This window comes from Danio rerio, chromosome 3 (assembly GCF_052040795.2).
Source record: "Danio rerio strain M-AB ecotype USA chromosome 3, GRCz13ab, whole genome shotgun sequence".
NCBI lineage: Eukaryota > Metazoa > Chordata > Actinopteri > Cypriniformes > Danionidae > Danio > Danio rerio.
Window position 1 is genome coordinate 2125842 of NC_141023.1, and position 12621 is coordinate 2138462.

A 12621-nucleotide genomic window follows, 5' to 3' on the forward strand; every position below is an offset into this window, starting at 1 on the left:
ATCGAGCAGCACCTAACCGGTCGAGCAACTCGTCAATACGCGGCATTGAAATTTTGACACAGCATAGACCTTTCTATAATCCACACAGAACCGGACCGTGCTGTCAGACTTGGCTACCAAGACGATCAGGCTGGCCCAGTCGCTGTGGGATTCTTCTACTACACCCAATTTCAGCATATCACTCAATCTTTCCTGAATAATTTTTTTCTTGTGTTCAGGCAGGTGGTACAGCCAGGTCTTAACGACCAAGCACAGTTCGGTCTCGATATGGTGCTGAATTAAGTACAACCTGGCAGGGGTGACCTTGTTGGTAACAAGTGTAGCGCGCATCACCTCCTCTGGCTCCCTCCACTGCTTCAGCAGGTTAATGTGGTATATCTGACGTAAATCAGCCCTGTCCAAACATATCACCTCATAATCGAGATTGCTACTTGGTGAGTAAATTAGAGCTGGAGGTGCGTAGCAGTACAAGCACTTTATCTCCCTGTGAAAATTTGAGAAGTTTAGTGCCCCTGTAATTATGAAATAAACTTTAGCCTCAGGGCTAATACTGTACTCCTGTTTGTGGTTTAAACTGTAGCTATATTGAGAATAGTACAATTACTAAATTAAAAATGTATTAAATTTACTCAATTAAAAATCTCTAGCCAGCAATTAGTTTAAAGACTGGTTTAAGTTGTTGAAATTTACATTTAAATTTAACTTGTTTTTATATTAACAAGAAGTAAACATTGACTGGCTCAGTTTCAAAAATAACAAAATAATAATCTTACGCAGCAGGTTAACACAAATAATCAAATGAAATGATGACAAAATGACAAATTATAAGTAATTTGATAAAAGTAAATTATAAAGTATCATAAACGCCAAAGCAATGCCACACATCAACCAGAATTCAACAAAATGAACCAGAACTGACCTTATTCTTACATTTGGACCACATATGGAATGATGGCTCTGGAGCGATCCGCTCCTGTTTGTCAGATCTGTGCCACAAATATGCCAAAGCAATACCATTTCAGCCAGAATTCAACCAAATGAACTAGAACTGACCCTATTCTGGACCACAGTTTTCTTTTATTCTGGCCCAGATTTGGCCTACACTTATTGTACATCTGAACCACATACTGAATGAAATGATGGCTCTAGGGCGGTCTGCTCCTGTTTTTCAAATCTGTGTCACAAATATGCCAAAGCTGTCACGGTTTCAGGAAGGATGAGGGAGCGAGGACTCAAATGCAACATAAGATGGTATTTATTAAAAAAAATAAAACAAAAAGGACAACAAAAACTACCACGAGGGGGAAAAACATAACTATAAAACAAACACTCAAACAAACTTGGATGGGCTGGCAGGACAAACAGGACTGGATAGCACAGGACATGGAAATAACGACGACGAACTGGCACAGAACAGAAAACATGAGGGGATTACAAAGCAAAAGTAAATTGACACAAACAGGTGAACATGACAAACTATCAATAAGTTAACAAGGAGGGTGGGACAAGACAATAGACGCATGACAGAGACAACACAAGCCATGCGCTCACATAAAACAGGACAATAACATGCAGCCAATGAGAGAACTCAAGACAAACACAACACTGAAGCACACGACATAAGCATGCGGCCACAATGTAAACACATAGCCACGTGCTTTGACAACAGACGCAAGACACGAGCACACGATGAATGAAAACACTCACCGTGCGCTCACACATGCAGCACATCCCAGCGCCGATCAGAACCAAAACCAACTAGACTGAGACGCTGGGAATGAAACACCACGCTGCAGACAGACGAAAACACAAACACGAGTACAAGAGCGCGCGCGTCTGAGGGACACAGAGCATGCGTGGCCGCATCAAGCGGGAGCGCGCGTCGTCATGGGTGTACGCAGAGTGTGCGCGCTCCCGCTTGATGCGGCCACGCACGCTCTGTGTCCCTCAGACGCGCGCGCTCTTGTACTCGTGTTTGTGTTTTCGTCTGTCTGCAGCACACAGAGACAGAAACAGGACCAGACATGGGTAGTGTTCGAGCTCTGCCACCAAAACAAGAATTTACAAGACAAGAGTGGCAGAACCCTGACACTAGCCCACCCCCCCAAAACATCCAACAAGGTACAAGACAGACAAGAAACACCACAGGACAACAAAACAGGCAACATCAACAAACACAAGACAGGGAGGTGAACAGGCAAGACGACATGAAGGGGGGGGGGGGGGAGGGAGGGGAGCCAAGCCAGACCCAACAAGACAAACAAGGGAGAGATGGGAGGGCAAGACCAGGGAGGATCAGGAGAGACAGTCCAGGGCAGGTCCAGTGGGTCGGGGGCCCTGGCAGGGAACAAGGGTAGAGCCGGAGGATCCGTCCAGGGTGGAAGAGGGGCACACCAGGAAGGAGCAGGAGGTAAAATCCAGGGACAATCTATCAGGGGAGACAAGGCAGGAGGTCTGTGGGGAGCCGGCTGGACTGGAGGCCTGTGGGGAGCCGGCAGGGCTGGAGGCAGCTGGACTGGAGCCAGCAAGGCTGGAGGTGGCTGAACAGGAGGCCTGTGGGGGACCGGCTGGACAGGAGGCCTGAGGGGGACCGGCTGGACAGGAGGCATGTGTGGAGCCGGCAGGACAGGGAACCGGGCTGGGGCCGGCAGGGCAAAGAGCCGGACTGGGACCGGCAGGGCTAGACGTCTGGGTGGTGCCGGCAGGGCAAGGAGCCTGGCTGGGGGTGGCAGGGCAAGACGTCTGGGTGGTGCCTGCAGGGCAAGGAGCCTGGCTGGGGCCGGCAGGGCAAGACATCTGGGTGGGGCCGGCTGGGAAAGGAGCCGGGCTGGGGCCGGCAGGGCAAGGAGCCGGGCTGGGGCCACCAGGGCAAGACGTCTGGGTGGTGCCTGCAGGGCAAGGAGCCTGGCTGGGGCCGGCAGGGCAGGACGTCTGGGTGGGGCCGGCTGGTTAAGGAGCCGGGCTGGGGCCGGCAGGGCAAGGAGCCGGGCCGGTGCCGGCAGGGCAAGACGTCTGGGTGGTGCCGGCAGGGCAAGGAGCCATGGTGGGACCGGCACTGAGCAGCGCTCTGGGGCTGGAGCTGACACTGGAGGGCGCTCTGGGGCTGGAGCCGACACTGGAGGACGCTCTGGGGCTGGAGCCAACACTGGAAGGCGCTCTGGGGCTGGAGCCGACACTGGATGGCGCTCTGGGGCTGGAGCCGACACTGGAGGGCGCTCTGGGGCTGGTGCCGACACTGGAGGGTGCTCTGGGGCTGGAGCCGACACTGGAGGGTGCTCTGGGGCTGATGCAGCAGTTTGGGCAGCCCTCTTTGTCTGCAGCCTCCGTTTAGTCGACCGATTTAAAGGAAGGTCGTGAGCTGTACCCAGAGAGGAAGGAGGGGTGGAGTGGTCGCTGCAATCAGATGGAGGGGGTGTGAGGATCTGCCAATCCTTAGGGTGGTGCAGATATAGTGAAAAGCCCCAGAAGTCCAACACCCCGAGCTGATCCATTTCCCACTGTGGTAAGGGATCATCGAGGCAATAATTAAAAGCCTCATTCAGGCTAGCATCATCCAAATCAAGCCCCCTGGCTAAGGTCCAAAATGCAAACATGGAAATAACGACGACGAACTGGCACAGAACAGAAAACATGAGGGGATTATAAAGCAAAAGTAAATTGACACAAACAGGTGAACATGACAAACTAATAATGAGTTATCAAGGAGGGTGGGACTAGACAATAGATGGGAGAGCGCATGACAGAGACAACACAACTCACATAAAACAGGACAAGAACATGCAGCCAATGAGAGAACTCATTAACCGCATGTTCATGACAAGACAAGCACAACACTGAAGCACACGACATAAGCATGCGGCTACAATGTAAACACATAGCCACGTGCTTTGACAACAGACGCAAGACACGAGTACACGATGAATGAAAACACTCACCGTGCGCTCACACATGCAGCACATCCCAGCGCCGATCAGAACCAAAACCAACTAGACTGAGACGCTGGGAATGAAACACCACGCTGCAGACAGACGAAAACACAAACACGAGTACAAGAGCACGCGCGTCTGAGGGACACAGAGCATGCGTGGCCGCATCAAGCAGGAGCGCGCACACTTTGCGTACACCCACGACGGTGCGCACGCACACAGAGACAGAAACAGGACCAGACATGGGTAGTGTTCGAGCTCTGCCACCAAAACAAGAATTTACAAGACCAGAGTGGCAGAACCCTGACAAAAGCAATACCATATCAGCCATAATTCAACCAAGTGAACCAGAACTAACCCTATTCTGGGCCACAGTTTGCTTTTATTCTGGCCCAGATCTGGCCTACACTTACTGTACATCCGAACCACTTACTGAATGTAATGATGGCTCTAGGAGTGAACTGAAAGAAAGAAAAAACAGTTCAGAAATGGTAAATATACTCTCTGACCTCAAGAATCCGACCTTGTACTTCAACAATTGTAACAAATAAAATATTTCACGCTGCAATGCATGAAATGCAAAGTGGTCGGCATATGTTTTAAGATAACTGGGACACATTTGTCATATCATCTCTGGGCCACTATAGGCTCATAGTGACATTAGCCAAAGCTCACTCTTCTGAATAATTGCCAAAAATGGCCCACCTATGTTTTAGGATAACTGGGCATTGCACTTACACATGTGAGCCATTTTAGGTTTAGACCCAGATTACCCCTACTAGTCACTGCAATATAAGATTAATTTTCGCAAAGAGCTAAGAAATTACTTCTCCTTTTTAAGTAATTTAATTTCAGCTACTTATAATATACTTGCCTTAAATGTTATGTATAATTTCAACCATTTTATTTAAATTGTTAGCGGTGCCAAACAGCATTTTTTGTTGTGTCCATTAGGCAAGGGCAGTAATACGGTAATATGGTATACAGCGGGATCTAAAAATAGAAACGGTGTCAGTTTCAATACCGTTATACCGTCATAAAATACATTGGACTTATATAGGAGACAAGTATTAAATATTGAAATTATTACAATACAATACAATATTACTACAAATGCGTATTTGTAAAAAAAAGGGGGGGGGGTTGAGGGGAGTCGCGCACCAAGTGACCTGCAGTTTGGCAGTATTTCCGGTTTCGACCGAAGGAGAAGGGAGACGTGGTAAATACGAACTAGAGGTCTGCATTGTCGCTCCGGGAGCCGACCAGATTTCTTGCGATGCGGGAATACATTTCCAAATACAGCGCGGGAGCAGTCGGTAACTGGTGTAACATGAAAGCGCTCTAACATTATTGCTCCCCAATGAGCATGCGAGCACGCGCATCCACGTGGATTGTTTGTGTGTGTGTGTAAGAATGAAAGAGAGAGAGAACGTAGTGCTGTGCGTCTCTCTCTCTCTCTCTCTCTGTGTGTGTGTGTGAGAATAAGAGAGAGAGCGTAGTGCTGTGCGTCTCTGTGTGTTCGTGTGTGTGTGTGTGTGTGTGTGTGTGTGTGTGTGTATGCACGCGCATGTGCGTGCGTGTGTGTGTGAATGAGAGAGCATCACACGCAAATCTCTAATACGAACAAGACAAACAGGTGACCGCGAGCCTAAGGTCGCATATACGGTATTCAGTTTCTGAATGGTTTAGGCACAAGCCAACAGTTTGATGACGCTGTCTGAGCCTTACGTCATATTTTTTTATTACGCACGGTAATACCAGATACTTGGGTAAAATAGGGAAAAGGTTTGATGGTATCCGCCCAGGCCTAGTTTACATCCTTGTTTAGTCCTTGCAACAACATACTTTTAACGCTAGAAACAGTGCCTGTAGTTGATCAATTTTAACAAATAACAATACTCACAGGTTGTGGCTCACAATCCACAGCTTCGTTGGTTTAATTCTCTGGAACATAATTAAATTACACTGTAAGCACTTCTCTCTTTGTTTCGTGTGTTTTAGAAGCCCAAATACAAAAACAGAAGAAGCTCTGGGGAAATAGCAGTGTTTGGATGTCGTTTTAGCTTTCTCTGCTATGTTAAAGCACCTCTAGCCACACCCCTTCGCTGCATGAGGTATGTGCGCAAAGTGAATGCGTGTAAACCGAAGGGTTTATGACATCATTAACCAGCATGTATTTTTTTGTAGTCCCCCACTGAACTTTGCGCATATTACATTCAGAGATGTTGTTTATGTTGACATTGCTACATTACACATCATCTGGTTTAAAATGTGATATTGTAGTGGACAAACTGCCTTTAAGACAAATACAATTTAAGTTTTCTAGTTTTTAAAAGTCATACAAAATCACTTTACATTATTTAATAAAATATTACACAATTCCAAAAAAGTTGTTTTGGTTTTCACACAAATGCAATCTGAATTTTTGCTTTCAGTCGTAAATTTTCATATTGGTATACCTCATTTCTTTCCTACAAAAAGTAAACATTTGGGTACAGTATCACAAAATTGTAATGCTACTTTAAAAGTATCTTTACCCAACACATGATGCCACAATCACCTGTGATCTACTCCAGATCGCTGGTAAACTCACAAATCACATAGAACTACAAATCTGCTGGTATATGCTAGAGTACAAGATCCAGTCATGCAACATACACACACCTGCGCTAAGTCTCCATTGATTAGACTCACACAGCTGAAGCTGCTCAAGGACTGATTACTAGAACTATTTATACAGCGCACACACACACACTTCAGAGCTGAGTCTTGTTATACTAAAGTGTGAACATTTCGATGCATTTTCCTTGTCTTGTCGTGTTTTTGAGCCTCACGTTATTTTATTTGTTTTACCCTGCCTTTTGACCATCTGCCTGTTATATGACCACGACTCTGGAATTACCCCTAAAAATCTGTTTACACCTGTGTTGACTGTTGCTTGCCAGACCATTTTGTTTAATAAACCTGAGTTTGGTTCCGCACTCCCTTGTCAGCGTCACATCCCATTACACACGATGATTACATATTAATAAAACAACTAGGCTACTGTAGTCTTTACATTATCATTTAAACACTATATAGTTTGCCTAACCTGCCCAAAATGTTATCTCAGCCCCAAATATGGAATAATCTGGAGTTAAAACATGGTTAATGTGTTATTTCAAATATAGGAATACTTACAAAATGATCTGATGGGCATATTGCGAAGAAAGCCTTTAGCTTCTTTCTTCTCAGTTTGAGTTTTACAAGCTTTTCCATCATCCTCTTCATCAGAATCTTCCTCTTCTGTTCCAAGTGAATAACTCGAGGTGTCTGGTTCATCCACAGATGTTCCTTCACTTTCATCAAAAGAATCACATGATCGAAACTCTTCACTGTTTTCTCTGAGGATCTTCTCTGTCTGCTGTAATAATGAAGTGCGCCACTCCTCAATGTTTTTATCAAGCTGTAGATGTCTTTCTCCACATTCTGCAGAAAACTTCTGGATGGTTTCATTCACCTTCACAGGTGACCCTATAGCATCATGTGTCTTTTCATCAGTCGTGATCATGATGACTTGTCTTATTGCCTTTTCATTGAACTGTCTGAGCACATTTTTGACTCTACTCATGTCCTCCTTGGTGAAGTCTCCATACTGTAGTACAATAATGAAAACATGAGGTCCTGGATCAGACAGACTCACACACTCTCTAACCGTCTGTGTGATCTGATCATCTGAGATGTTTGTGTGGAGCAGCTGAGGACTGTTGATGAGCGTCACGTGTCTGTCCTTCAGTCTTCCTCCGACTCTCTCCAAAACACATGGAGGAGCTTCACTGTCAAACGCTGATCGACCCAAGATCAAGTTTCCCACATGGCTGTTTTCAGACATGCTTTTACCCAGGAGAAGAATCCTCAATGGAGCTGCATCACTGACTGTAACACACAAACATGTTGCAATGATTTTGGGCTACAGGTTTGTAAACCACTCCCCCTTCTGTAAGCTAACTCTACTCTGATTGGCCAGCTGGACAACTGTTTTAATGGTCATTCCATGTCAGAAAGTCAATGCCTAATTTAGAATTCATTTTTTGCAGAGAGGCAGGGATTAATTAATTGCAAATGAATTTCTTTTATCATGTTGATGTAGATCAGTAGCAGCCAAAGATTAAAAAATACAACATCTCATTAAGTTGATTTCTTTGTTTTGTTTATTTATCATGCATTTTTTGATCAACATCTTAGATTGTTCACACAGAGAGACAGTCAGCTTCATTAAAAACTATATATAAAATAAAAAAATATATATACATCCACTCATTCATTTTTCTGGCTTAGTCTCTTTATTTATCAGTAATCGCCCCAGCGGAATGATCTGCCAACCATTCCAGCATATGTTTTACGCAGCAGATGCCCTTCCAGCTGCAACCCCGTACTGGGAAACAACTACACACTTATTCACATACTCATACACTACGGCCAATTTAGTTAATCAATTCCCCTATAGTGCATGTATTTGGACTGTGCGGGAAACCGAAACCCCCAGAGGAAACCCACGCCAACACGGGGAGAGCATGCAAACTCCACACAGAAACACCGCTGACCCAGCCGAGACTCGAACCAGTGACGTTCTTGCTGTGAGTCGACAGTGCTAACCACAGAGTTGCTGTACCGCCCCAAAAATATACATATAATGGTAACAATTATGGCCTACTTTTTTTTTTTTACTAATTTTACAAAAGTTACACAAAGTTACACACTTAAAATGTCCATGTAAAAAAATGGTCATAAAAATGTCAAAGATTTATATCTATTTTTCCACCTTCGCTAACTATAGCCCTATTTTTATATGGCACTTGTTTCTCATAGGGAAGTCTGTAAAAGAAAACTCTCCCTAGATCCTTAGTAATGAAATTTGTTCTTTCAAATAAAGATGATTTTGCAGTGTACGTCTGAGTTTGTAATCCTACAAACCCCGAACTACATCTCTGAGGTGATTATTCACATAATAAGTATGTAGGATATATTTTCCTGCAATTTAGCTTTTAAGGGCAGTACACCAAGCACATCAACTATAAAGATAACAACATCCTTCTAAAAGTCATTCTGAATGTAAACTAGCCGTGTTCAGACCACAGTTATAACAATATGTAAATATCGTTGGGATCACTTACAGTCAGAATCCATTGAAATATATAGAGTTTGCAAAGTTGAAAGCTACAGACCACACTGTGAAAATGTTCAGCTTGATGTTAAACCCTCTTTTCAAAGATTGTTTGAAGATAATTACTACTGTATCTAGAAAACAACTGGTTAAGCCATGGGAAAGAATGATTAAAAACTGGCAAATGCTAACAAACTGAAGTAAAGAAATAAACTAGTACTGGATAACTGAGGTACTTTTCATCATCTTTGAGTTCCCTTTTTTGAAAATGCTGGTGTAACGGAGGCCAGCTAGTAAGTGCTGTGCAGGTAAACCTCACTCCTCTGTTCTCTAAAGGTGCTCTAGCAACAGACACTAGAGGCCATGGTCTTTAGCCTCCTTGTTAGAGCAACCGACTCCCCTGGGTAACACTGGGAGAAATAGTTATTATATATATATATATATATATATATATATATATATATATATATATATATATATATATATATATATATATATATATATATATATAATATTTCACAACACTGAAACACTTTATTTGTAGAGGGCGTTTATAAAACCTTTATAATCATGACATGACAGATCACGAATGTGGATGTTTTATACATGCTTAAGACGGTGATGTAATTATAATTGAACAGGTGACATTGTTTGAGATATATTTGTTATGGCAACTTGACAAACATACTTATCATAAATTTGTCTTTGTTATAACAACTTGACGTTACCAGGACAACATAACTTGCCAAAAATCTTGAGGTCATCATAAAGTTGTCATGAGTTTTACAACAGCATTGTTAATATTTTTCTTGATATTAGCTACAGTGGTACAAATTGAGTTTGTCATTAAATGTCATTAATACTAATGACTCTGTTATAACATTATTTGTAAAAATAAGGTTAACCACTTTTTAATCTTGTGTGAAGAAAATAAAATGGATAAATTGCCCATAATGTCCACACATTTTTTACTTGACTTTTATTTTATAATTTGTTTTTATCCATAGAATACTTACAAACAGGAGGCTCGATCATGCTCCATCTTGATTTGTGGGCAGCATGGTATTCAGCCATCACTGAAACAAAAGTTTGACATTACACTTTGTAGTATAACGAGAAAAGACAGTAGGCTACACACACACAATTAGTTTATAATAAACAGAGCTTGTTTTCTGTGTTGTGTTGTACTGTATTTTATTAGTTTCCAATTCAGTATGTTCCTTAAACATATACATTACAAAAATATAACTGACATAGAAACTGGAAAAAGAAAGTAATTTTATGTGATTCTCAATGCAAATTGTGCTGTGCTTTTCTGAAAATCTTGAAATGAAAAAGTACTGTAGTAATTTATAATAAATACTGTAGTGTTTTTGAACCATATAAAAGCACTTGAAATTACATCTGTTGTGGTGATTCTATAAACCATTTCAATGTGGTCATAACATTTCCTGCTTGTCATCAAACTTTTTCATAACTGTAACAAGAGGAAATTCAATCACAACTTCATGCTAAAACAGCTATTATGACTTTTTTTTATCAAAACGTGACTCTTTTTTTGGATTTAAAAAAAACAGCTTGAACCACTCTAGGCTGGCTGGCTGGTTTTAGCTGGTCAGACTGGAAAATAACATTATACAAGTACAATAATGACAACTACATTGTCTATAAATTTCTAGTATTTCTTTCATGTGGGCAACTATTTTGACACAAACTGTATTTTTAATGAGTAACTTGACCTGATTTGCAGGGTTGAGACACTTTAAGCTGTCACGTTTATCAAATCCGCGTACAGAAATGCTCGCAAACATGTTTGAAGAACCTAATAACGGCGAGTTGAAGAGGCCATGAGGACAGCACAACAGCACAGTAAACATGACAGTAAACCAACAGGTCGAGTTTACTTCGTCTTCAATAATATGTGGTTAATATGGTGACATTAACCGTGTTAGTACACTTATATTGATCGGTTAGTTAAATTCAAAACTTACTCGGACTCTCTGCCATTATAACTCCGTTACGATCCTGAAATAAAGCGAAAGTCCATGGCAAGCGGATTTTGCTTAAACTGATTCTATTTGTCATCTGTGCTGAACAACAAACAGAAGTTTCTGTTACAAATACCATTAAAAACATTACAAACAGATAATTTTAATGATTGTCATATAGACATTTGATATATTGTCAATAAAGTTACATAACACATGTTTGAATTTCACATATTTGAAATATATTTAATATTTCAGATGTTTAATATTAATATACTTTTATTAACAGGTTCCATTAATAAAAACAATACAATTTACATTATAAGTTAACCACTACAAATTCTAATACTAGAAAGAATTAAATCAAATAGCTCTACAGTCACATTCGTATTAGTAGCCTACAATTAGAGCTCTGCAAATATCATACGCAGGCTTATTAGAAAGAACTATACTGAAAGAGCTCTCTAATCAGGAATATTACTAGTAAATTAATTAAAAAGCTCTCTGTAATAATTTCTTGTAAAAAAATAGTTGAAGAGCTCTCTTAAAATTAATTATAGTAAGATTTAATTTCTTAGAGCTCTATTTCTATTTGTTATCGTTACTAGTAAAACCTGAACTGGAGATCTCTCTAAGAGGCATTGTAAAGAATTTTATTCTTAGTAATAAAAACGCATTTAGGACATCAAACACTGGGAACATGTTAAGGTGAATCTGCTTGCCATAAACGCGCTCAAATGACGAAACGTGCACGCGCAGATTAAACTCACCTGCGCGCTCTTGTGGAGGGAGAAAGACGAGCACAGATTCCGCATTTTACATTAGAGCAACAGCTGTTTATAGTGTTTTACTACAGTATATGATAGAAACGTTCACATTTAATCTAGTATAAATTACTACAATTACAATAAAAATATAAGACAATTATCTTAAAAGAAAAAAATCACTATGTAAAAAGTTAAAAGAACAATAAAATGGCAGTGTTTATATATTAAGTCTTTATTTGTATTTTTCTCTTTTATATTTATTTATTGTATTATTTTATTATTGCATTATCCCTGAAATTCAATGAAATATGTACCCTTCCCTTGTTTGTATAATATGTAAATAAAACTAAAAATTATATATATATATATATATATATATATATATATATATATATATATATATATATATATATATATATATATATAACATATCGACAGAACAGCAAGAAAATAAAACACAAACAAAACTGCTAGATTCAGTATGTTTACCATAGTGAGGTTATCCACATGAAAACAAAACTGCTGTTTAAGGCATTTCAGTCATGAACTAGATGCTCCTGTTTTAGTAATGTAAAGAAATCTTCATGTTACCTTTATGTTAGCAATAGGATCTAAGACTGTCAATGTCTTCAGCTCAGGATGACGACGATAAAAATAAAGAGACAACCCAAGCAAAGAAAATAAGAATAACATATAATAACATACAACCCTGGTGTACATTTTTAAGAAACAACAAATTTTCACTTTTCTGACGTGACAGGTTTGCTTAGTAGCTCACTGCATATGGCTCCGGACTT

General features: G+C 40.9%; 1 protein-coding gene across 1 annotated transcript in view; it reads right to left on the reverse strand.

Annotated features, from left to right (window-relative positions):
• Positions 1 to 11128, reverse strand: part of LOC147845388 (GTPase IMAP family member 8-like) — a 32776-nt gene extending 21648 nt beyond the window's left edge. The window contains exons 1-3 of the mRNA XM_087245468.1: positions 11061 to 11128; positions 10086 to 10145; positions 7107 to 7841 (exon numbers count right to left, since the gene is read on the reverse strand). Of these exons, the coding sequence (XP_087101594.1) occupies positions 7107 to 7841; positions 10086 to 10145; positions 11061 to 11076 (811 nt within the window). The 5' untranslated portion in view covers positions 11077 to 11128. The remainder of the gene's footprint in view (positions 1 to 7106; positions 7842 to 10085; positions 10146 to 11060) is intronic.
• Positions 11129 to 12621: the final 1493 nt, after the last annotated feature.